We start from the raw sequence: 26,989 nt of genomic DNA, 5'->3' as shown, positions 1-26,989 counted from the left end.
TTGGCTTCCTCCCCAACCTGCCCCAGCCTTCCCAAAGTGAGTTCTTCCTCAGACCCTCTTAACATTCCTTAATCATCAGTACTCATGCACCCCTTAACCCTAGGGATCAGCAAGCCAGTGCCTGAGGGAATGAGGCAGGTTCAGCTGAATGGGAGTCAGGAAGGCACCAAACAAAGAGGCTAAGTCCTGGATGTCACAGTCCCCAAAGGTGGGGAAGGTGACAAGGATTGGCCCCGAAGAATGACTTGTTATTTTGCCAACTGTACAGTTTTACCTTTGGTTGGTCCCATTCCTACCTACAAAACAGACCCATGACTAAAGATCACTAAATCAAAATGGCAGCCCTTGGCTACAGCATCAGTAACAAGATGCCAAAGAGAGAAGCGAGAGTGCTAATCAGCGCCGTTTATAGCTTAGTGTTAACACGTATGCAGCCACCTTGCCCTTTGAAAGGCTCCGCTGACATCTGTCTGTTTTTTTGTTTTTTGTTGTTTGTTTTTTGGTTTTTTTGCAGGACAATGGGGGTTAAGTGACTTGCCCAGGGTCACTCAGCTAGTAAGTGTCAAGTATCTGAGGCTGGATTTGAACTCAGGTCCTCCTGAATCCAGGGCCAGTGCTTTATCCACTGTGCCACCAGCTGCCCCCATCTGTCTGTTTTTAACTTTTGTTGGTTGAGTTTTTGTTTTTGTTGTTTTTGTTTTGTTTTGTTTTGTTTTACCTGCAACAAACTTAGAGACCCATCTGTTGATCTGAGCTGTTGTCCTGTTAGGCTCACTGAAGTTGGTTGTCTCCAGGCTGCTGTTGGCCCACAGGGAGATATGCTCAGTGAAATGAGAGGAGAGAGATGTTCCGGTTTGTACAAAAAGGGCACATGCCAGTTGAATGGTGGTCCCTGGGCCGGAAGTAGAAGCTGCCGCCTGAGCAGTGCGCAGGAAATTGTGCACTCTTCTGTCTGTTGGAGGAAGAGAAGGGAAAGGTCAGATGTGAATGAAGAAGCTGAGCAGAAAAAAAAAGGTGGATCTAGGTTATCACTTATTTAAATACCTGGACCAGGGAGGCATCATCATTTTAGAGCAAGCCTAATGTTGAAATAGGACTCAACATACTCCATGTTTGTTTCCTGGGAGGGCTACCTCATATAGTTGGTTTGAAGAAAAGTCAATTAAATGGGGTTTTTTTTGGGTTAAATCTAGACTTGTAGTTTTGTGATGTAGGAACTCCAAGTGTGGACATTTGCTTTACAAGGTACTTCTAATTTGTAGTCTTCCATAAATGCCTATGGTACAGTGAGGTTATGTAACTTACCCATGATCATAGACTATAGAGCACCAGAAGCAGACTTGAACCCAGGTGTTCCTGATCCAAAGGCCATGCCTCTATCCACTCTGCTACCCTGCTTCACTAATGAGATTATTTTTCAAAGTTATACCCAAGCCTGGCAGGAAATTAGCATGAATCCAGAAATCCAGAATCAAGAAAAGACATCAGGCTCTGGTCAAGTTAGATAGAAAGTACCATCTATATAACTAGGCGACTGCCCTCCTTAGATTACTCATATTCTGTATCTCAAAAGTATACCAGATGGGGGCAGCTAGGTGGCGCAGTGGATAAAGCACTGGTCCTGTATTCAGGAGGACCTGAGTTCAAATCCAACCTCAGATACTTGACACTTACTAGCTGTGTGACCCTGGGCAAGTCCCTTAACCCTCATTGCCAGGGGGGAAAAAGTATAGCAGTGGCAAGAGTGAACAACCCTAGAGGAAATTTCAGGGTAAGATGGTAGCTAGGGACTTTTTCTAAGTTTGAGGTGTTCTAAAAAATATTCCAAATTGTATAAATAATCATGATGGACTGGTGACTGGGATGTGGATATAATCTATCTTTACATATTCCATTGAATTGTAAATTTATTCAGATTATTTCATTACAAAATCTGCCTGGCATTTGGATGCCCCAAGTTTTCCAATGAAAGTCTTCCAGTTTTAGAAATGTCAGGGAAAAAAAGAGAGAAAGCCTTTAATTCTAACTAGAGAGAGATAGTTCATGTTATTAATATCAATAATAGCTTGGAAGCATGCTGAAAATAATAAGGACTTTTAAAAGTCAATAGTTTCCATTTTCTTGCATCTTGAAATTTCATAGTTTCTAGTTTTTAGTATTTATATTGGGTGGAATTTTAAACTTTAATAGCACCAATTTTTGGAACACCCTTCATAGAAGATTGCATCCTTATTTTCAGAATCAATATTATACTTTTCTCACCATGTTTATTCAGTAGATGTGATCAGCTTAATTCTCTCCCAAGCACCCTGTAGAGTGATTGTGAGTACCTTGCCAGTACATCACAGCTAAGTTAGGCCTCCAATCCTGTAGTCAGTCTTCAAGATCTTGGTTTCCTCATTTATAAAACGAGGGTGTGGGACTCAGTGGTCATTAAGGTCTGTTGCAACTCTAAATTTCTCATCCTTATGTCACCATTGTTGAGCCTAAAACTGACGCATAAATTGGTTCAAAGCAAATTTGGGGGAAGGAAGTTTTATTCTGAGAGTATTTGTAAACTGTTTAGCACAGTGCTAAAAGCAGACACTTTATACATGCTTATTTCCTTCCCCTTCCTTCTATGCCTGTCTTCCCATTAAGTAACTCCCTAAACATCCTTGTTTCTTTTCATCAATTAATTCCTTCCCAGAAGTACTTCTTCTTCTTTTTTTTTTTTTTAGTGAGGCAATTGGGGCTAAGTGATTTGCCCAGGGTCACACAGCTAGTAAGTATTAAGTGTCTGAGGCCGGATTTGAACTCAGGTACTCCTGACTCCAGGGCCAGTGCTCTATCCACTGCGCCACCTAGCTGACCCCAGAAGTACTTCTGGTGGGCGTATAGACATGAGCTAATTGTGCATAGCTAGACTTTTCTCTGTTACTCCTTGGAGATTGAGAAGACTATACAGTAGAGGAAGGGAGGATTTTCTCTCTGGGTTCAGGAAAATGCAGAGCCAGTACCTTCTGCCCATGTAAGGGTAACTGGAGTACAAAATCTTACAGTGCTTTGAGGTCATTCTTAGAAGCAGATGGAAGATGTCTATATATTATGGGGGAAAACCCTTGCAGTATACTACTATCTTAATTGCTTGGGAAGCCATGGGAGCAGACAGTTATATTAATGTTATTTGCCAGGTTTGTGGTTGAACTAAAAAGGCAGATCAGTCAATGGCTGATGGAGGAATAGAGGGTAAATATATGTCTGCCCCGAAAATGAATGACACAGCAGCTGGATTAATGACCTGGAGTCTGGGCCAGAATAGCAATTTTAGAAAATCACCATTTACCAAATTATTCATAATAAGGACAAATGAAGGGTTCTGTGTGAAGAAAAAGAAAAAGAGTCTCTGGAACATGGAACTTTGGGAAATTGAGACTTCTATGAGATCAGAATAAGATGTCATTTACTTTCCTCATTCAAATTCACAGATCTCTTGAAATCCTGGGGGGTGAGGTCTGCTGACCTCCAGTTAAGAACCCCTGTATTAGCTATATTGCTCTGGAATGCTGCTGTCTCGTGATGTGTTTACATGAGGACTCATGGTGTGTTTACATGAGGGATCCTCAAGAGATCTGGTTTCTTTGCAGAAAGGATGCCAAGAAGAAAATAATGCAGAATTGCAATTTGCATAAGCAAAGATCTCTTTTTGTGAATGATGATGATAATGATGTTCACAGCCAGCATTTATATAACACTGTCTTTTTTGGGGGCTGAGCAATGAGGTTAAGTGACTTGCCTAGAGTCACACAGCTAGTAAGTGTCAAGTGCCTGAGGGCAGATTTGAACTCAGGTCCTCCTGAATCCAGGGCCAGTGCTTTATCCATTGCGCCACCTAGCTGCCCCCTTATCATACTAAGTCTTACAAAGCACTTCACATATACTATCTCATTTGATCTTCACAACAACCCTGTGAGGTGGGTACTATTGTTATCTCCATTTTTCCAGATGAGGAAAATAAGACTTAATTAAGGGAGGTTGTGTATCTGCTGCACCACCTAACTGACCTAATTAAACAATAAGACTGTTCCAAGACTCTGGCCCATGACTAGCTGCCACTTTATACATGTGTTCTTTCGGGCCTTATTGACTTTTTCAACAAATAGTGGATTAGTATAAAAGTTAAAGGAGCTTAGCTTAAGAAAGCATAAACATCGTCCTAGATTAAGTGGTGGGATTGTTCTGAGAAAAACAAGGTCTAGGGAGCTCTGTGTTATTTGAGAACCATCTCTTTTTTTTTTTTTTTTTTGGTGAGGCAATTGGGGTTAAGTGACTTGCCCAGGGTCACACAGCTAGTAAGTGTCAAGTGTCTGAGGCTGGATTTGAACTCAGGTACTCCTGAATCCAGGGCTGGTGCTTTATCCACTGCACCATCTAGCTGCCCCTGAGAACCATCTCTTGAAGGGTCTTAAAGCCCTGAATGTGAACTTAAAGGCCTAGTGCCTTCTGCCCACTGCCAAAGTTAAGAATCAGGAGGAAACCATTTTCTCCTTTTCATCAGGGGATAAGGGAGAAAATGTAATAGAGGAAATTATGTCAATAAATACAGCAATGCCTCAAGCAGTACTTGCCATGAACTGTATACCCCAGGGCCCTTTCAAGCTGCAAACAGGTGTTTCCTCGGGCTCCGAACTGTAGTAACTCCAGAGGGACAGACACACTGGCTGGCGAGATGACCAAGTTAGTCCCATTTCCACTTCCTGCCAAGGTCTGGTAGAGGCGGACAGCAAATTCAGTCTTTAACCCCTTCAGTTCCTTTCGGAGGTCACCTTGTCCTCCCTGGAGGCAGCCCGAGTGAAGAAGGAGGAGGATGAAGGTGAAAGGCAACATGGAAGCTGAGGCTGCCAACTCTGTCCCCCAGGGAAAGCCACCTGAAGTGGATAAGGAAGAGATCTTGGTGGTGGGAACATGGGCACAAAGAGGATTGTGTTGGACAACAAGCCATGTGTGCAGAGATAAGTGGGAACAGTGCCTTGCAAGGTGCTCCTTTTTGCCGTCCCATCCCACAAAGCCTCCCCTTGCCCCCTCCTTCCCCGCACCACTTCTCGTATTGAATACTTATGTTTTGCTTTATAATAACATTTGTCTTCATCATTCTTGTGCCTATATTACATAAAATAATAACAGTAGCTGGCATTTATATAACACTTTTAGGTTTGCAAAGCACTTTTCATCTTCACAACAACTTTGAGAATGGGGTATTATTATTATTATTATTATCCCCATTTTACAGGTGAGGAAATTGAGTCAGACGGAAGTCAAATGACTTGTCCAGGGTCACACAGGAAAGAATTGTTTGAGGGTGTTTTGAACTTGGGTCTTACTGACTCCAGGGCCAGTGCCCTATCCAGTGGACTATCTATCTAACTGTCACACATATGCCGAGTGTGATTTCATGAAAACACACAAAGAGGCAATGTAAGACAGAAAGAGCGGAACTGGATTTAATTAGGAGACCTGATTTCCAGTTCTTGCTCAGTCATCAGCATATCCTAAGGTCTTAAGAACTAACACTTCTCTCAATCTGCTTTTTTTTTTTTCCCTTTGGGTGGGGTAATGACGGTTAAGTGACTTGCCCATGGTCATATAGCTAGTAAGTGTCAAGTGTCTGAGGTCGGATTTGAACTCAGGTTCTCCTGAATCCAGGGCTGGTGCTTTATCTACTGTACCACCTAGCTGCCCCCTCAATCTGCTTTTTTAAAACAGCCCATCAGAGATGATAGAAAAACCCAAGAGTTAATCTTGGGGATAATAGAATACATAGAAATATCATGTTTTACTTTTCGGGGGTCCAATGGCAAACTTCGATGTGACACAGCCTCAAATGAGGACAGCAGCCCTTACTGGAATCAACTGTGACATCGAGAACAAAATGTTAGAATAGGTAAAAGCTCCTTAAACCTAATTTGCTGATGGTAGACATTAGTAGTTGACAGATGTGGTAAATCTATTTTTGGGGTCCTTCACTGGCACCTTCATACTAAGTCTGAATATGAATATTCCCCAAAGTTTTCTTAGTCCTATTTTTTTCTTTCTCTATATTGTCTCTGTTGGCAAGCTCATCCATTCCGACAACTTCAACTATCACCTTTACCTTAATCTACACAATGTACGGGAACCTCAATTCCAGGCATATGACCCACATTTCCAATTTCCAGTTGGATATGTCAACCTGAATGTGGTACAGAATGGAATTTATAATCTTTCCTCCCAAACCATCTCCTTTTGCTGATTTCCCTATTTCTGCCAACAGTACCATTGTTGTTGTCCTGTCATCTTTGCACAAAGCTTCACTTCCCTTAACCTTTGCTCCAGTCAGTCTTGGCCCATAGTTGACAGGTAGGTGGTATACTGTATAGAATGCTAGACTTTGAGTCAGGAAGGGCTGAATTAAAATCTTGCCTAAGATACTAGCTGTGTGCCCCTGGCCAAGTCACTAAACTCTCTGTCTCAGTTTCCTCATCTATAAAATAAGGATGATCTTAATAGCATCTATTTCATTATGTTGTTCAGAGGATCAAATAAGATAATATATGCACAATGCTTAATAAATCTTAAAATACTGTATAAATGTCATCTTTTATTAGTACGTACTTATGTGGTAAAAGAGGCAGCTAGGTGACTTGAGGCAGCTAGGTAGATCAGTGGATAGAGCACAGAGCCTAGAGTAAGAAAGCCCCGAGTTCAAATGTAGCCTAAGATACTTACTAGCTGCATGACCCTGAGCAAGTAAGTCACTTAACCCTGTTTGCCTCAGTTTCACAATCTGTAAAATTAGCTGGAGGAGGAAATGGTAAATCACTCCAGTATCTTTGCCAAGAAAACCCCAAATGGGGTTACAAAGAGTCAGACACAACTGAAATGACAGAACAATAACAGAATGGTAATAGGTTAAGTGACTTTTCCAAAGTTATAGAGTCAGTGAATAGAAAAGGCAAAACTGAGACCTAGATCTTCTGACTCCAAGTCTGGGGCTCTCTTCACTGTAACAAATTGCTTTTCTACAATGCAATGAAAAGCAAGATAAACCCAAGTGTAGTTCCCCAAACTAGATAAATGGGTAAGAGCAGATTCCCCCATGTTGTTTCCTTGACCTTGATTGATGTAAGAGGGGTCCAGGCAAACACCGTGCCCCAAGGCATCTTCATATGTAGAGCCACTTGGCACTGTGGCATCTGCTGTGTGTGCCCAGACGGGAGGATGCTAAGAAACTTCCCTTTTCTGGCAGTCCAGCCCAAATACCATGTGGAGCACTTGATTCTGGGATAGTATTAGACCTGTCTGTGTGTATTTGGGGGATTAGGGCACCCATGGTCCTTTCGGTTCAGGGTCTCTCTCAGGAACTCCCTAAGCCAGAATATTGTATGATCTTGTGCATGATCCTGTCCTCATTCTTTCAGAATGAGGGTTTTGTTGGCTTACCCTCCTCCCCTCCTTTCCTTAAGCCCATCTTGCGTCTTTGAAGGCATAGCACATTCAGGCCCCTTACCTTTACTCACCTCCTGCTGTGTTCCGATCCTCGTGCTCCCTTGGGTCTCCAGGGTTGCTTCCTTTTAAAAAGTGGAGCAGGGTCTGCTCTGAGTCACAAGATTGCCCAGGAAGGGAGCGTCAGTGACTGCAGTCTCTGCTGGTGATGTCGGTGCCACTCTGCCCAAATTCCTGGAGTCTGGAGGTTCTGCAGAGAACCAGGCAGAGGGACATGGCTTTGGCCGGGAAAGCCAAGAGCAGGAACCAAAAGGGACATCTGGGGATGGAGCCGACAACTCCTGTTCAAGCCCTGCTCAAGCCTTATTAGACTTGTGACCCAATTGTACCCAGTAAGGAACCCCTATCTCTCTCTGGTTTGTTTTTTTTTTTTCCCATGAATTCCATTGATTCCTGTCACCAAGGTTTCTGGGTACCAGGCACCTAATGATTCCTCACCTCCTCCCCCCATCTCCAGGCTAGAGAAGATAATACATCATTCTACTGTGTGACATGGAGGTTGGGATAAATTAAAGTCTCTTGTTTTCTTAGGCTTAAGCTTTCACTCTTTCACCTAGTTCAAGGAAAAGAGAAAATATATCTGGGGAACTAAAGTTATGGACTAATGTGCTTTTTTAAAATTTAAAGACACATACTTTCTGCTTTTTAGCTGGTATAGATCTTAGGATGACCAGGATAGTGGAGTGTTAGCTTTGGAGGGAGAGGCCCTGGGTTCAAGTCCTGATTTGATTCCTTCCTGTGTGATACTGTTCTTCTGGAAGGCATGGAACCTCCCTGGGTCTTAGTTTCATCATCCATAAAATAACTGGCATGGTCCAGATCGTCTCTGAGGTTCCTTCTGATTCCTTAACCTAGGATCCTATGGGGTAACATTTCTATAGTAAATATTACCAAATAAAGTTTTCTTAATCTCTTAATTTATATGTAAGTTCACCCTGAGTCCTGAATACTCAGGCTATGACGTTATTGTCTGTCTTAGGCTGTAAGCTCCTGGTGTTTAACTCACTCCATCTAAAAACAACTAAAAGCTAACGCAGACTGTTTTCATTGTTGATGGTGATAGTCATGGGGAACAATAACTATAAAAAATGTTCCAGGGTATTTAGGGGAGCCCATTGGGATGCTAATGAGATGGAAATGAAGCAGACATCATAAGATACCCAAGATCCCAATGTTACCTAAATATCAGCAATCCAAAAATGTCAACAAGTGTTATTTGCTATAGAAAAATTACAGCTGAATACCACAAGAAGACATAAGCCTTAAAATAAAATCCTGAGGGGCAGCTAGGTGGTGCAGTGGATAAAGCACTGGCCCTGGATTCAGGAGGACCTGAGTTCAAATCCGACCTCAGACACTTGACACTTACTTGCTATATGACCCTGGGCAAGTCACTTAACCTTCATTGCCCAGCAAAACCAAAAACAAAATAAAACTAGATAAAATGAGTAAATTAAGACAATTGGTTCCTTCTAAACTCTGGGATACTATTGGACTTACATTTATCTTTCCAACTTTATTATGCGTTCTTCTCTTTCTGATTTGCCAAAATGACCGTTTCTCTGTTCCTTTCATGTGCCCCTCCATCTCCTGCCCATGCTTTTGTGCTGGTTATCACTTGTGCCTGGAATGAATTTCCTCCTCATGCCCACCTCATAGAATTCCTTCATTTCCTTCAATAAACAGCTTGAGCACTACTGATTCTCCCAATTGCTATTTCTGCCCTTCTCTATCTTGTATTTATTATGTATGTACTTATATATATCTAATGAGTCCTCTGGCCTCTCTCCAAGTCAGGCCAGCTACATCTCCCCTTCAGGGCTCTAGGGACTATCACTGATAGGCTGTGGGTGTTCTTCTCTAGTGCTATTGACAACACCCCATTCCAACACCCCAACTATTTACCTCCAGTGACTAGCACTCCACTCCCACTTACATGAATAATAGCAATTAACCTTTATTAAGAGATAAAATTATGTAAAAACCAGAAATATATATATATTTACCCCACAGCTCCTGATGGGCCCACTCCCCTCTATATGACCTGAGTCTCTGAGGGGAATGTGCTCAGATTTAACACAACTTTGAGTCCCACTTAGTTCACATCTACATGTGGTATCACTGTTGGACGATCCCTTGACTCAACTATAGTTGAGTTGTGTCCTCAGAGTTGCTTTGTGATCCTTGGGGTCTGAAAGCTGGACCAACTCATTGTGAACTATTGGACTTCCACCTCTCTACAGACACATTATTATGTTCTCCTTCTGACAGTCGATAGACTGTCAAACTAGCCTTTTCTCTGTTCTTCAGATGTGGCATGGACTCCATTAGGCTCCCTGTCTTGCTGTCTCAAAAATCACAGTCTTAGCATTCAATTTCCTTCCTGTAAAATGAAAGAACAATTGCTGAGGCCAAAAACAAAAACAAAAACAAAAACCCCCAACACTCACCCCAAACAAAACAAAACAAACCCCCCCAAACAAACAGAGGCCTATATTCATAAGCCACATGTTGGCCTCAGATGGGGCCAGTCCAAAGCCTTTCTCCTCATTGTCTCTCTTCTCTAATTGGAATATGCTACCAAGCAGGAATCAGTTCCCCGAAAGAGGCCTAGTTCTGGTGAACTAGTAGCTTTCAAATGCCTCTAGTTCCAGCTTTGGAATTAATTAAAAAGGACTCCCCCAAGGGGCACCTAGGTGGCGAAGTGGATAAAGCACCGGCCCTGGATTCAGGAGTACCTGAGTTCAAATCCGGCCTCAGACACTTGACACTTACTAGCTGTGTGACCTTAGGCAAATCACTTAATCCCCATTGCCCCGCAAAAAAAAAAAAAAAAAAAAAAAAAAAAAAAAAAAAAAAGGGACTCCTCTTTATCACATGGCTAGTAGACTGGAACCAGTATCTGTACCTGCTCCAAATCCATAAAGAGATTGTATCAGCTGAACAACTTTGCACATGCTCATAAGGACTGAACTCATTGGCCACTCCCCCATTGTGAATGTATGTGTCAGCTTCCTCAATAACACATAAGTTCCTTGTTGGTAAGGATTATTGTCATTCTTTGTCCTTATATACCCAGCACCTAGCATAGTACCCAGAGCAAAGTAGGTACTTAACAAATACCTGTTGATTCATTGACTTACATTAGAGATGGAGAGGAATGCTTTACTTTGAAGACTATTTTAGTCTCATTGCCATCACATTTGTGCTATCCCTGATCTTCAAACTGTTCTTCACTAGCAATGAAGGTATACTATAGAAATGAATTCTTATATTTTCCCCCTATTCACCACCATTCATCTTAAGAAATTACTGTTGAATAATAAAAAGAATAATTCTACCTGTTAATTTTTAAAATTCAGTATCATACCAATCAAACTATCACAGAATTATTTCTATAGAACTAGAAAAATGGTAACAAAATTAATCTGGAAGAACAAAAGGCCAAGAATATCAAGGGAATCAATGAAAAAAAGTTAAGGAAAATGGCCCAATAGTTCTAGACTTCAAAAGTATATTACAAAGTAGTAATTATAAAAAAAGCGCCTGGTACTGGCTAAGAAATAGAGTGGTAGATCAGAAAAATAGACTGAGTAAATAATACATAATAATAAATGACCATAGTAATCTAGTGTTTGGTAAACCCAAAGAGCCAAGATTTGGGGGTAAGAACTTGATATCTGACAAATTTCTGGGAAAGTTGGAAAGTAGTTTGGCAGAAACTAGGCACAAATATCTTATGCCACATACCAAGAAAAAGGTTCGAACGGGATAATGATTAGTAGACATAAAGGGTGACTATCATAAGTAAATTTAGGAGAGCATGGAAAAAGGATACCTGTAAGATTTATAAATACGGGAAGAGTGGGGCAGCCAGGTGGCACAGTGGATCGAGCACCCAACCCTGGAGTCAGAGTACCTGAGTTTAAATCCTGTCTCAGACACTTACCCTTACTAGCTGTGTGACACCTTGGCAAGTCACTTACCCCAATTGCCTCACTAAAAACTAAAGAAATAAATAAAGAATTAATTAATTAAATAATAAATAAGGGAAAGAGTTATGACCAAACAAAAGATAGAGACCATCACAAAGATGTGAAATGGATAATTTTGATTACATGAAAATAAAAGTCTTTTGCACAAATAAAACCAAAATTAGAAGGAAAACAGAAAACTGGGTGGGGCAGGGGGGGGGGGTTTACAGGAAGTTTCTCTGATTAAGACCTCACTTCTTAAATATATAAAGAACTGAGTCAATTTTTTTTTTTGCGGGGCAATGGGGGTTAAGTGACTTGCCCAAGGTCACACAGCTGGTAAGTGTCAAGTGTCTGAGGCCAGATTTGAACTCAGGTACTCCTGACTCCAGGCCCAGTGCTTTATCCACTGTGCCACCTAGCTGCCCCGAGTCAAATTTTTAAAAAATAAGAGCCATTCTTCAGTTGATAAGTAGCCAAAGGATATGAACAGGCAGTTTTCAGAATAAATCAAAGCTATCAATAGTTAGTTACATAAAAAATGCTCTAAATCACTACTGATCAGAGAAATGCAAATAAAACAGCTCTGAGATACCACCTCATACCTATCAAATTGGCTAACATGACAGAAAAGGAAAATGACAAATGCTGTAGGGGATGTGGGAAAAATTGGAACACAAATGCACTATTGGTGGAGTTGTAAATTAGTCCAACCATACTGAAGAAAAATTTGGAACAATGCCCAAAGGGCTATAAAACTGTACATAACTTTTGATCCAGCAATACCACCACTACTAGGTTTGTAGCCTTTAAGAAAGTATTGTTTTCAGAAGCTAAGGACTTTGAACTCAACTGGAGACAACCTTCAAGTCCAGTGAATCAATGGATTTGGATGACACGTACCAATCAGCTTGAAGCAGTGTGTAAGGACTGCCTCTGCTCCGGAGCTATAAAAAACTTCCACACTCCATTTGTGGGGGGCAGTTGAGGGTTGAAGCAGGCTCGGGGCAGAAGAATTGAGGAAGAACCAGACCAGGCTGGAACTCTAGGTTAGATAGGCCTTTCTTAACTCCACGTGTTTTTTTTTTTTTTCCCTAATACCTAGTATGCTTTAATAAATGCTTAATGCCTAAAGACTGGTGCTAAAGCTTGTAATTTAAGGTGACCACACATTTAGATTTTAAACATCACAACCCCTTTGTTATTTTCCATTATTCTTTGAGGATTACCAACAACAATTAAATAGCATAGAGTCCAAGAGCCCAATTTCCATACAACTATGAGAGTGGAAACCTGAAACTCACACCAAATCGAATAATGATCAAGAAATCAAATTAGAAACTACAATAAGTGATTCCTTCCACTCTAAAACTGCACAAAAAAATAGCCAGAAGCTGGCAGATGATAAGAAAAAGGGTTACCCACAAAAGCCAGTACCAGTGTGGGCAAGCCAGCCTAGCTTAATAGATCAACTAGGAGAGGCCAGACTCCAGAGACTGGAAGTTCTGTATCAGAGGGTCGCAAAAGAAGAGAGCTCAATGAGAAAGACTCAAGGAGATCAGAGAGGCCCAGGGAGGGGCCTTTGGAGGGTCTGTGACAAATACAGTGTTAAGATAAGGACATCCAAGGCCCAGGGACTGCAGGGTCCCAAATACTCTGTCCTGAGATACCACAGATTAGGAATTCTGGAGTCTGTGAACTTGTTTTTTTGTTTGTTTGTTTCATTTGTTTGTTTTTGCGGGGCAATGAGGGTTAAGTGACTTGCCCAGGGTCACACAACTAGTAAGTGTCAAGTGTCTGAGACCAAATTTGAACTCAGGTCCTCCTGAATCCAGGGCTGGTGCTTTATCCACTGTGCCACCTAGCTGCCCCTGAAAACACTACAAGTATCAAAAATTGTAGAACTGGAGATCCCCAAAAGAATGAGCAAGTAACAACTACAAGTCAAGACTCAAAAGAAAAAACAATTTCACAAGGCCTAGAAAAATTAAGAAAAAAGATAAAAAAGGAAATAAGAGCTCTGGAGTAAAGAATTGTAAGGAGAATGTACAGTTTACGTTATAAAACTTACCCAAGTAATGGACTGACTATTTGAAATCTAAAATAGACCAAAGAGAAATCAATGACTCCATGGAATGGAAAGAAATATTGGAATAAAATCAAAAGACTGAAAAATAGAAGAAAATGTAAAATATCAAAAACAACTGTCCTGAAAAACAAGTCAAAAAGAGATAATTTAAGAATCATCAGACTCTGTCAAAATTATAACTAAAAAACAAACACAGATACCCTATTTTAAGAAATCATAATTAAAAATAATCCATACCTACTAAAACCAAAGGGAAAAGGGAATATCTAAAGAATCCAGTAATTGTTTCCCAATAAAACCCCCAGAAGGAAAAGTCCCAGGGTTGTCATTACCAAAATTCAGAGTGACCAAGAGAAAGAAAAAATACTGCAAGCATCCAGAAAGAAACAGATCGAGTACTAAGGAATCACAGTCAAGATCACATTAGAACTGGCAACTTCTACTATAAATAAGAAGAGATTTTGGAACATAGTACTATAAAAGACAAAAAGAGATAGGCTTACAACCAAGAATAATTTATCCTGAATAGCAGATTATAATCCTACAGGGGAAAATGATGAATCTTGAGTGGCATAGAGGACTTTCAAGAATTCTTGGCAAAAAGATCAGAGTTGAGTATGAAATTCAAACATGAGAATCAAGGTAAATTTGAACTGGAGAAAGTATCCTTTTATAATCTTAATGTCTTCAAAACAAGAGAACCTGGGGGTGGATTAGTTATGTTCTGAGGGTATTAGGAGGGGAAAGAGAAGAGAGAATAAAAGGAATATATCAGTGTCAAAAGGAGGAAGAAGAGAGTGGAACTTAATATTTCTCAATAGCAAGATCAAGTATGAGAAGAAGAATATAGAAACATTGAAATGGAGTGAGAGGAGCAGACATCAGATGGACCTCACTTTTTTTTCCCATTCTTTTTTTTGGGGGGGGGGGAAGCAATGAGGGTTAAGTGACTTGCCCAGGGTCACACAACTAGTAAGTGTCAAGTGTCTGAGGCCTTATTTGAACTCAGGTCCTCCTGAATCCAGGGCTAGTGCTTTATCCACTGCACCACCTAGCTGCCCTGGACCTCACTCTTAATTTGACAAAGGAGAGTTGAACATATACACACAAGGTTTAATGTAGAAAAACATAAAGCTCGTACATTTATTTTATTTTACTTTTTTTTTTTTAGTGAGGCAGTTGGGGTTAAGTGACTTGCCCAGGGTCACACAGCTAGTAAGTGTTAAGTGTCTGAGGCCGGATTTGAATTCAGGTACTCCTGAATCCAGGGCTGGTGCTCTATCTACTGTGCCACCTAGCTGCCCCAAACTCGTACATTTATAACCTATATCAAATTGCTTTTTTTGTCTTGGGGAGGGGGGAGGGAAGGGAAGGAAGGAGGGGAAAAAAGTTGGAACTCAAAATCTTATAAAAACAAATATTGTGGGGGCAACTAGTCACTGGCCCTGGATTCAGGAGAACCTGAGTTCAAATATGGCCTCAGACACTTGACATTTACTAGCTATGTTACCCTGGGCAAGTCACTTAACCCTCATTACTCCATAAAAAACCCAACCCAACCCAAACCAAACCAAACAAAAACAAAACAAATATTGAAAACTATCTTTACATGTAACTGAAAAATAATACAATATTTTTATGATTAAAAAAAGAAAATCATCAAACTCACTGGAGAAATAGGAAGGGATACAGGGGTGCTAAGAAGAAGAATAATAGCAGGGAGAGAATATCTATAAGCAAAACAAACTTCATGATTTTGAAGGGGGATTTAAAAATAAAAAAAGAGAAAATAACAGGAAACTAAGGGAATATCCATCAGTTGGGGAATAGCTGAACAAATTGTGGTATAATAATGAAATAGAACATTTTTGAGCCATAAGAAATGATAAAAGATGTTTTCGGAGAATCCTGAGTGATTGAACTGATACAGAGTGAATTGACCTGAAACAGGAAAACAGTTTATATAAGGACACCAACCCTGTAAAGAAAAAATAGCTTTGAAAGACAACTCTGATCTTGAAATGCAGCTGGTTCTCTAGAAGACCTATAATGAATCATCTTACTTAACTCCTGACAGAGAGATGATAGACTCAAAGTGCACAAAGACTTACATTTTTTGGACATGGCTACTGTGTGGATTGGTTTTGCTTGGCTATACTTATTTGTTTTTTTTAAATTTATTTTTAAAATTTATTATTATTATTATTTTTTGGTGAGGCAATTGGGGTTAAGTGACTTGCCCAAGGTCACACAGCTATTGTCAAGTGTCTGAGGCCGCATTTGAACTCAGGTCCTCCTGACTCCAGGACTGGTGCTCTATCCACTGTGCCACCTAGCTACCCCTGGTTTTTTTTTTGCAACAAACATTTATTTTACTTTTTCCAGTTATATATAGGGGTAGTTTTCAACATTCATTTTCATAAATACATTATTCTACCCAGTTGGGTGTGTGGCTATACTTATTTGTTACAAGGATTCTCTCCATCGTCATCCCCACCCCCTGCCTTCTTTTTCTTGGTTTTAGTTGGAAATGGAATTGGAGGAACCTAAGGGAGGGTAACAATAGTGATGTTAAAAAAATAGCTTTTGGGGGGCAGCTTGGTGGCGCAGTGAATAGAGCACCGGCCCTGGATTCAGGAGGACCTGAGTTCAAATCCAGTCTCAGACACTTGACACTTACTAGTTGTGTGACCCTGGGCAAGTCACTTAATCCTCATTGCCCTGCAAAAAAAAAAAAAGATACCCTATTTTCATAGGGATCTAGTAGAAAAACAAATAGCCTTTGGGGGTAGCTAGGTGGCACAGTGGATAGAGCACTAGCCCTGGATTCAGGAGGACCTGAGTCCAAATCCAGCCTCAGACACTTAATACTTACTAGCTGTGTGACCCTGGGCAAGTCACTTAACCCCAATTGCCTCAACAAAATTTAAAAAATTAAAAATTAAAAAAAAATTTTAAATAGCCTTTGAAACTTTTTAATGCACAGAAGGCAATGGAAGAAATTAAAAAGGAAATGAAAACAAGCAGGACAATTTTGAAAATAATAAGGACAATTATAATATACTTAAAAATAGAAAAGCAACTGGTAGTGGCAGCTAGGTGGTACAGTGGATAGAGCACTGGCCCTGGATTCTGGAGGACCTGAGTTCAAATGCAGCCTCTTGACACTTGACACTTAACTAGCTGTGTGACCTTGGGCAAGTCACTTAACCCTCATTGCCCTGCAAAAAACCCAAAACCAAAACAAAAAGCAAGTGGTAACAAAGAAAATTCATATTTTCATATACAATCCTCTTTTTGTATTCTGTTGTGTTTATGGAAATACTTTTTTTTGAGTCAAAGTTCAGATTCTGAAAAACGAATCACACTTCTGATGTTTACTAGCTTGGTAAGCCCCGGTAAGTTATTTAACCTTTCTGAGACACAATTTCTTCTTCCATAGAATGAAAAATAATAATACTTGCAGAACCAATCTCACAGGGTTTTTTGTATCAAATGAGACACTGTTTGTAATCACTTTGTAAAATTAAAAGGGTTATATGTGTCAGCTATTGTTATGATCACATCTGCAAGTTTCTTTCTTTATCCTGGGATGTAATTTGTTCTGGCTAGGAAATAGGAACTCATTAGCGTTAGTTACTTTTTTATTATTTCCCTACCTATCTTGTGCTTCAATTCTATCTTAATTATTTTCATTTTATTTTTCCTAGCCAATGAATCAAAGATGAAAAGCTGTGCTATGAACAGCAGGGGGATCCAGGCCAAGGCCCCGGGGCCCAAGGCATGGTGTAGGTGGAAGAAATTATTTCACCATCAAGGGCTAAACAAGCCAGGAAAGATCTGCCTAAGAGGATTTGCTTCTGGTGAACCAGCCAGAACACAGAACATATGAAAGGGCAAAAAAGAGCAATGTGGAGGGAGGGAGGTTGGGCAGGCAGGGAAAAAGATGGCCCCAGGCCAGGATGGGGGAAGTGCCCAGATCTGAAACCTGTGGTGAAAGATAGTTTAGTAGCTTATATAAGGAAGTTTCTTTTTTTCAGTAGGAATAAAAATGGCTACTGGATTGTAACTCCCTCAGGCTTGGAATTTCATCTTATTTAAACTGTATATATCCCCAGTATCTCAAAAAGCATTCTGCACATTGTAGGTGCTTAATTAAAAAAAATTTTTTTTAAATCTTTTAACTTGAATTAAATTAAAGTACTTTCTCGGGCCTTGAACAATGGATGTGTCAGTCACTCTAGAATGACTGAGCTAGAAGACTGAAGGATGAAAAGATCTAAGATCCAGAATCCAACATACCTGGGTGAGGGCTGGAGAAGTAACAACCAGCCCTGTTAAAACCTTAGAACAGAAATAGAATGGAATTAATATCTAAACTAAAACTGAGTAGAAGATTAATGGAAGGCAGATAAGAAGGGTAGGTTGAATATTCTATGTTTGGTGCTGAAGAGAAGGGTTAAACTTTAAGAATCTTTACAACTTAGGAAATTGTTGCCCTTTTCATCTGTTTCTGTTCCACTCTCCTCCTCAATATGTCTTCATTCATTCCCTTTGTGTGTCTATCATCCAGCACAGTACCTTACACATAGTAGGTACTTATAGCTATTTAATGTTTGCTGAACTGAACATAAATCCTGGGAATTCCAGTCAAGTTTGTCTGTGAGGCCAAGAGCACCTTGGGAAATGTAGTCTTTGGGATATGTACTTATATCCTTTCCCCCTTCCAATAAAACAAAATAAAATGAAACAAAAAAACCCCCTATCATCCCAACAAGTCACACTGAGTGTCCATCTATGGCCATACATCTGGATTATAATTTCATATAGTACATGGAACTCTTTGCATGGAAACTCTTTTCCACATGAAGCAAATCATCAACTGTTTGTAGTTTATGATCCTAGAGGGTTGCCTGGGACATTAGGCATTAGGTGATCTGCTCATGGCCCCAGAGCTAATATGCTTCAGAGGTAGAATTTCAACCCTAGCCTTCTTCCCTCCAAGCTAAACATTCTGTCTAGTTACTAACTCTTGGCTATGGGTATATATAAAACATATAGTAATTTACATATAGCTTCCTTACAGGCAATTTTCCCAGATGCTTAGATAACCCATACATAGATAGATATAGATAACCTATAACTTATATGTTGTTGTTGAGGTGTTTTTAGTCATGTCCAACTCTTCATGACTCCATCTGGGGTTTTCTCAGCAAAGATACTGGAGTGGTTTACTATTTTCTTCTCCAGCTCATTTGACAGATGAGGAAACTGAGGCAAACAGGGTTAAATGACTTGTCCAGGGTTACACAGCTATTAAGTGACTGAGGCCACATTTGAACTCAGATCTTCCTAAATCCAGGCTCAGCACACTATCCACTCAGCCACCTACGTGCCCTATAGGTATAGAGTTCATAACATTATATTTAGAGAGGCATACACTTGATCAAATATCTACATGTCCCTTATAAATTCATAATAGCGAGCGGCATAAGGCACAGTTGCATACAGTAGACCAAAGGGGCCGCTGGGAAATATATCATACATATCATGACATGTTGGATTTTTATACAAAGTATTTATTATATATATTCCACTGAATGGTGCCATCTAGGTACATGCATTCCATTTTGAAAAGCATTATTTATTAAATTCCCACCATCTCCAAGCCACTGTACTAGGCACTGAGGAAGAGGAAGAGAAAGATTTTGTACCTCTTGGCCTGTTAATTGCCTTTCCAGTTCTTTCTTTCATAGCTCATTGTGATTTTTTCCCCTTAGTATATGCTTGTTAAATTTATACTTTCCTTTCCTGAAAGGAGGATTTCCTGATAGAATCCAGCACGTGTGGCTGATGTGGCTCTGGAGAATACCCAGTCTGCTTAAGCTGTCTATCTGTGGAATTTCTCCATGTCTGTCCCATGGACTGCTCAATTTTGGAAGACTGTTTCTTGAATAAGAAGGCAGATGCTATGCTGTTTCTGGCTACTCTAGCAGATTGGTGTGATCTTGGAATCAAATAAGTAATCTGGCCTCAGACAGTTAACACTTACTAGCTGTGTGACCCTGGGCAAGTTATTTAACCCCAATTGCCACCCCCCCCCAATTAGTATTATTATCCCTGTTTTGAAGGTGAAGAAACGCAGACTCACAGGGGTTAAGTGACTTTTCCAGAATTGTGAAAGCAATAAGTACCAGAGGAAGGATTTGAACCCAAGTCTTTCCTGACACCAAGTCCAGCATTCCTTCTACAATAATGAACTGCCTCTCAAAGTATCATAGAGAAAACAGTTATAATTAACACAAGTGTAAGGGGAGGAAAGACAGTGATTTGGTTGTTGCTGCAAGAATTCAGGAGAAAGGTCACTAGTTTTACTTTGCCCCTCTGGTACTGCTCAGTAAAGCAAGAGGGTACTATGCAGAGACTTGTTGCAAGCTAGTAGGGGCATGATGAGAATTGAAAGGAAATTACTAACTCCCACTAAAACATCAAGTGGGGATAAAGGTCATCTGGTTCAACTCCACTTTTTAGATGAGGAAGCAGAATCAATTAAAAAGACTGATTTAGTCTGAAGGATTCTTGCTGTGCTGGCTAGGTGAGGCTGTGAGTCTAACTCACAAAATAGCTTAAATAACCCTTAAGAAGACTATGGGCTAATTCACCAAGGAGGTGTTAACATTCTTCTAGAAAGGGGCTGCAAAGCAGCTGCAATTCAGCTAGCACAGCAAGAGTTCTTGTTTCGTAATATTAGAAGGACAGCCGTGAAGTTGATGACATTTGTCCTTCATTCCTATTACTAGATCAGAATTGCTTTTCCCTCCCCACCCTTTGCATAAATGAGCACTTATTCCTTTGCTATCTGCCTTCCCCCCAGAATTGTCCGTTGTGTAGCTATGGGTGTGTTTGCTTTCATAATTGTGCAATTTAGGTTTCGCTTTCGTTGAGGTACCAAACCTAGGGAAAAAAAAAACCCCAAAACAACCAAACCTCTATTTCAGACTGAACCTCCTTCCTTAACCTGGACTCCAAAGTCAAAATGTTATAGTTACCACAACAAGCTACTATGCAAGTACTCAATAGCCCTCTGGAAGTAGTCTCAAGAAGGAGTGGTCAGGCTCATGACAAAGCATTTTCTCTCTATTTTCCATCAGCACCTCTAGTTGGTTTCCACTAAGGTGTAGGGTGCCCCCTGGTGGCCCCTCCTTTTCAGCCTCCTTTTGTGTATTACCTTTCTTGATTAGATCTAAACCCATTGAGGGCAGAGCCTGTCTTTCTTTTTCTTATTTATATCCTCAGTGCTTAGCACAATGCTTGGTACATAATAGGCACTTAATAAATGCTTATTGAATTGAATTAAGGCAGACTTATGTGGTGAGATTTTAGTAATTGGAGAAATCTGCCTATTAAATACCTCCTTCACCTGACTCACTGTGACTGGGAATTCCACAGTTATAGATTTATCCTCTAGACTTTCTTTCTTTTTTTTTTTTTGGTGGGGCAATGAGGGTTATGTGACTTGCCCAGGGTCACACAGCTAGTAAGTGTCAAGTGTCTGAGGCTGCATTTGAACTCAGGTCCTCCTGAATCCAGGGCAGGTACTTTATCCATTGCGCCACCTAGCTGCCCTGGACTTTCTTCTTGTTGTTGAGTCATTTCAGTTGTGCCTGACTCATTGTGACCCCATTTGATTGCTGTTTTTTTTTTTTTTTTTTTTGGCAAAGCTACTGGAGTGCTTTGCTATTCCCTTCTCCAGCTCATTTCACAGACAAGAAAACTGAGGCAAAGAGAGTTAAGTGACTTGCCTAGGATTACACAGCTACTAAGTAACTGAGGCTGGATTTGAACTCTGGTCTTCCTTACTCCAGGCCCAGTGCTCTATCCACTGTGCCATTTAACTGCCCACTATGTACATAGTAGGTGCTTAAAATAAGTAAATGTTTTTTTGAATGAATGGTTTATGGACTTCCTGTAGAAAATCCAAAGTTCTAAGATGACTTCCCTATGCCCCTATGCTTTTAGATAACCTCTCCCAACTATGAGCAGATCTGACTTTGTAAGGCAGAACAGTTTGAAAAAGAACATAAGAAAAAGAATATAATTACAGAGGTCAATTTTCTTAAGAAAAGTCATAGAGTGATAATTTCCAAGGACTTAAGTCTGTTTTGGAATACCAGGGCCCCCTCTGCCTTCTAGGGTGAATGGAAAACTGAGTGACCCAGCTACTTGGGACAGCACCTTTATTTTAGATGGCTAATTCAATATGGCAGTGGGACTCTTTAGTGTCCTTTAAAGCATTCTTCCTCGGCCTCCCAGGCACTTCCTGACTTTCAAGCAAAGGCTAACTGATAAACTCTCTAAAGCTCTCTTCTGGGTCTAGCTGGGTTCCTGAAGAGTAATTCTTAGACCTTTCTGATCTGAAATGCCTGCATATGAGGCCAAAGAAATACGCAGGCAAAACGTACCTAATTGTGTTAGCTTTTATTAATTAATTTCACTTTATGTACTTGAGAATTAAGACCTCCTCAGCAGGCTATGCAAATTTATGCAAAAGAGCAGGTGGGACCCACGAGTCCCCAAATCTCCAGCCCCCAACACCCTTCTCCTTCACAAATACAACATTGTTCTAATTCCCCATTGGACTCTTCAGTGCGATTTCTCTCTGCTCAGGAAACATGCTCTCCTCCGCAGGCCTGTGCAGAATATTCATTCTATCTAATTAGCAGAGACAGCTGAGGTTACGCAGATGGAGACTGAAGAATTTGAACAGACTTGCTGAGGGGAATAGGTCTGCATGGCAAACTTTACTATGCCAGAACCCCTTCCTAGAAAAGGCATTTTTACAAATGCAGGAAAATGAGGGAAGGGTGTGGAAGGGAACCGGAGGGAAGGGGAACTTGGAGGGGAGTGAGGGAGGCACTGTTTCATAAGCCGCTTGTCTTGCCCCTCTCCTTAAAGGAGCTTAGGTCAGATCACGGTGGCAGGAACAATTCTGGGACTTCCTGCTGGTGGATCTCCTTGGGATGAAGTGAGTGCTTAACAGCTGCTTGGCTCACACATCGAAGCATGGCCTCCTCATCTGACTTGGCTGGGGAAACCTTCTCCTCGGACATGTGCCATGTCTGCAGCAATCATGAAAGGCCCATATTCAGCTTTGAAGTCCCACACACCTGCTGGCTGGGGTCAATTTAAAAAAGGGGAAACAGTGCTCTTTTCACATACCTTGGTGATCTTGTCAGGAGGTGGATTTAACCAAATAGGGCTGATTTCTTAAATTTTTAAGTGTTATTGATGCTTAAAAAACATAGCAAGAACCCCCAAAACAAAACCAAAAATCTATAGCAATAGATTATTTCCCCTCCCCCTAGAATCTTCTTTTTTTTTTTTTTATGGGGCAATGGGGTTAAGTGACTTGCCCAGGGTCACACAGCCAGTAAGTGTCAAGTGTCTGAGGCCGGATTTGAACTCAGGAACTCCTGAATCCAGGGCTGGTGCTCCATCCACTGCGCCACCTAGCTGCCCCGAATCTTCTTTTCTAACAAGGAAAAAAGTTAAGTAAAACTGACCATGTTGATAGCATCTATAACATTCCACATTCATAATCTCTCATCTCTATTTTGGTTTGTTTATTTTATTTTATTTATTTATTTATTTATTTTTTGCAGGGCAATGAGGATTAAGTGACTTGCCCAGGGTCACACAGCTAGTAAGTGTCAAGTGTCTGAGGCTGGCTTTGAACTCAGGTCCTCCTGAATCCAGGGCCAGTGCTTTATCCACTGCACCACCTAGCTGCCCCCTGTTTGTTTATTTTTTGAGGGGCAATGAGGGTTAAGTGATTTGCCCAGGGTCACACAGCTAGTAAGTGTCAAGTGTCTGAGGTCGGATTTGAACTCAGGTCCTTCTGAATCCAGGGCTGGTTCTTTATCCACTGTGCCACCTAACTGCCCCCTTTCTCTTTCTTTCTTTCTTTCTTTCTTTCTCTCACTCCCTTCCTTCCTCCCTCCCTCCCTCCCTCCTCTCTTCCTTCCTTCCTTCCTTCCTTCCTTCCTTCCTTCCTTCCTTCCTTCCTTCCTTCCTTCCTTCCTTCCTTCCTTCCTTCCTTCCTTCCTTCCTTCCTTCCTTCCTTCCTTCCTTCCTTCTGTCCTTCCTTCCCTCCTTCCTATCATAGAGAAGGGAAGTGTTTTTCTTCATCCATTCACTGTTCAGCTGCCTTTTAGTGTTATTTACATTCTTGGAGGCACTGTATATATTATGCTCTTGGTATGGCTTTCTTTAGCCCACATACCCAAATAGAATTTCCTTTCTCATGCCCTTGCCAGTGACCTTGAGGTTAGATTATTTTTTTCAGGGTCACCTGGAAAGCTGAGATACAGGGCTAGCCCTATGCACAGGCAGAGGAGAAAGCTGCTTTTGTGGTGTGAGTAGAGAGGCCCCTAAACGCCTTCTTTGCCAGTCCAAAAGTCTCTGGTGTGCAGGCCTACCATAGTGGTCAAGATCCTCGCCAGCAGTCATTTACTCCAAGTAGCTGTGGGAAAACCTGGGGGTGGGGGTGGAGTTTAGTACAAGGTCATTTGTTGTGTGGGTTCAGTGAGAAAATGCAGCCTGAAGGAGACAAAAGAAGATGCTACAACGGGTTCCCATGAAAGAACTATCAAGCAGGGGAAGGGAAGGGAAAAAAAATATATATATATATTTATTAAGGCCTACTATGTGCCAGGCACTGTGCTAGGTGCTTTGCAAATATCAAATCATTTGATTGCTTTTTATATCACAGGGAGTGAGACTTTTAAAGTAGCATTGCTCATCTCTGATTTTATCATCTGGATTCCTATTAGAACATGACAGATTTTCTTCAAGCCTACTTCTGAGATCTGATGACTTTTTCTTTTTCTTTCTTTCTTTCTTTCTTTCTTTCTTTCTTTCTTTCTTTCTTCCTTTCTTTCTTTCTTTCTTTCTTTCTTTCTTTCTTTCTTTCTTTCTTTCTTTCTTTCTTTCTTTCTTTCTTTCTTCCTTCCTTCCTTCCTTCCTTCCTTCCTTCCTTCCTTCCTTCCTTCCTTCCTTCCTTTCTTTCTTCCTTCCTTCCTTTCTTTCTTTTTCTTTCTTTCTTTTTCTTTCTTTCCTCTCTCTTCCTTCCTTCCTTCCTTCCTTCCTTCCTTCCTTCCTTCCTTCCTTCCTTCCTTCCTTCCTTCCTTCCTTCCTTCCTTCCTTCCTTCCTTCCTTCCTTCCTTCCTTCCTCTTTCTTCCTCTAGGGAGGCTAAAGGTCTCCTTTTTTCTTTTCCTCTTCTCCTTCTCTGCCTCTTGATTCAACACAAGAAGAATGTTCTAAGGACACAAAGTTTACGTGACTGCCCTAGAAATCCTAGATAAAACCAAATTCTCTAATTTCTGCTTAGCTTCTACTTATCGTCATTATCTCATAAGTAATTGGGGTGGGTGAGGGGCTACTACCTAGACATCCTCAAATGGAGAGATGTCACAACTTCCAGGTAGGCTCAGCATGCTCATATTTTTGGCTCTGATTATAAAATGTATCATCTATTAGTCAATAGATGTATCCTCAGAGAATATCCTCTCTTACTGACACAGTGCCAAAGATAACCTGTCCTTGGGGGTATAGAAAAAAACAGAGCCATACCTAGTTTCTAGGTCCTTGCATTCTTTCCCAGTCCAGACCAGTTATTTCATCAGTGGAGACTGAAATTTTCTGTATCTATGAACAACTCACCTGTAACTTAGATTCCTAGAGAGGGGACTGGGAGACACCACAGCTGCTAGGAATGAGAGGCAGAGCTTGAATTCAGGTCTTTCCAAATCTAGTTCTTTCCTACTCCGAGGCTGGGCCCCTATCCACTGCTTCTCAGAACCTCCCAAAAGTTTCATTAGTTTTTGTGTCAAAGTTGTTTCCCTTGTTTTTCTTCCACATAAAAGAAACTCACATTTTCTTTCCAGTTCCTTAGCACCTTTCCTCTCTTCATATATCAATTAATTATCTCAACAGCTAATTATGGACTTTCCTTGCACTTTGCGGGTGGGAGACATTTTTGACTATGCTCATTTATTTTTGGACTTCAGCTGTTAAAAATAAAGCAAATTGATTTTCACTCACACAAAGCCAGATAACAACATTTTTCTGGAGTGTGTCAGTCTTCTGGATCTCTAAAGGCCTTTAGGGGCATCTGTTAATCTTTGTCTGGTTTTGCTACTTGTGAACCGTGTGACATTGGGTGGGTCAGCTAAACGCAGTGACCTTTAGTCTTCTCTTCTGTAAAATGGGGGTAATAGGATAATAATGCCTCTAGCAGTAATCACGCAGGGCAGTTGTGAGGATTCAGAGATAATATATGTGATATGCTTTGCAACCTAAGCATGCCATGTCATTATCAGCTATTGCTGCTAGTCTAACATTGACATTATTTAACACTGAAATTTTAACAGAGACAAAGGGATGGGGCGGGCGGGAGGGAGAGAGATACAGAGAAACACACAGAGAGACAGAAACAGTGGGATAGAGAGAGGGAGGGAGGGAGGTAGAGAGATAGAGACAGGGAGACACAGAAAGAGACAGAGACAGAGGCAGGGATAGAGAGACAGATAGAAAAAGATGGAGAGAGAGAGAGGGAGGGAGGGAGACAGAGACAGAGATACAGAGAAACACACAGAGAGACAGAGACAGAGGGATAGATAGAGAGAGAGACAGAGAAGGATGGAGAGAAAGGGGGAGGGAGGTAGAGAGGCAGAGACAGAAAGATGGAGAGAGAGTGAGGGAGGTAGAGAGACAGAGACAAAGAAAAATGGAAAGAGAGAGGGAGGGAGGGAAAGACAGAGAGAGGGGGAGGGAGGGAGAGAGACAGAGAAACAGAGAGACAGAGGGATGGAGGGACAGAGACAGAGAAAGATGGAGGGAGGGAGACAGAGAGATAGAGAGATGCAGAGAGAGAGAGACAGAGACAGAGAGACAGAAAGAGTTGTCTTAGGGAGGTGGACTTAAAGTCTCACTTCTGACATATGAATTGTGAGACCCAGGACAAATTACCCACCATCTCAGTGCCTCAGTCAACTCTCTATATTGAAAAACAAGTATATAACCATGTTTGTAGAAGGAGTTTCTTCACTGGGAGACCAAAGACCTCTTAGAAAATAACAACAGCGAATCAGAGAAGACTAAAGTTTGAAGGGACTTCAGAGATCATCTAGGCCAACATTTCTTTTTTCTTTTTTGGTGAGGCAATTGGGGTTAAGTGACTTGCCCAGAGTCACACAGCTAGTGTTAAGTGTCTGAGGTTGGATTTGAACTCAGGTACTCCTGACTCCAGGGCTGGTGCTAGGCCAGCATTTCTTAAACTTTTTGGTCTCAGGTTCCCTTTACACTCTTAAAAATCATTGGGGACATCCCTCCAAGGAGCTTTTG

General features: G+C 41.0%; 1 protein-coding gene across 1 annotated transcript in view; it reads right to left on the bottom strand.

Annotated features, from left to right (window-relative positions):
- The window catches only part of SERPINE3 (serpin family E member 3), a 106,962-nt gene that overhangs the window by 39,238 nt on the left and 40,735 nt on the right, over positions 1–26,989 (bottom strand). Inside the window, exons 2-4 of the mRNA XM_043998482.1 lie at positions 7,536–7,711; positions 4,604–4,907; positions 719–948 (exon numbers count right to left, since the gene is read on the bottom strand). Of these exons, the coding sequence (XP_043854417.1) occupies positions 719–948; positions 4,604–4,866 (493 nt within the window). The 5' untranslated portion in view covers positions 4,867–4,907; positions 7,536–7,711. The remainder of the gene's footprint in view (positions 1–718; positions 949–4,603; positions 4,908–7,535; positions 7,712–26,989) is intronic.

This window comes from Dromiciops gliroides, chromosome 3, assembly GCF_019393635.1.
Source record: "Dromiciops gliroides isolate mDroGli1 chromosome 3, mDroGli1.pri, whole genome shotgun sequence".
Classification (NCBI taxonomy): Eukaryota; Metazoa; Chordata; class Mammalia; order Microbiotheria; family Microbiotheriidae; genus Dromiciops; species Dromiciops gliroides.
Note: the sequence above shows the minus strand (reverse complement) of the source record. Positions and strands in the feature narration are given on the sequence as shown.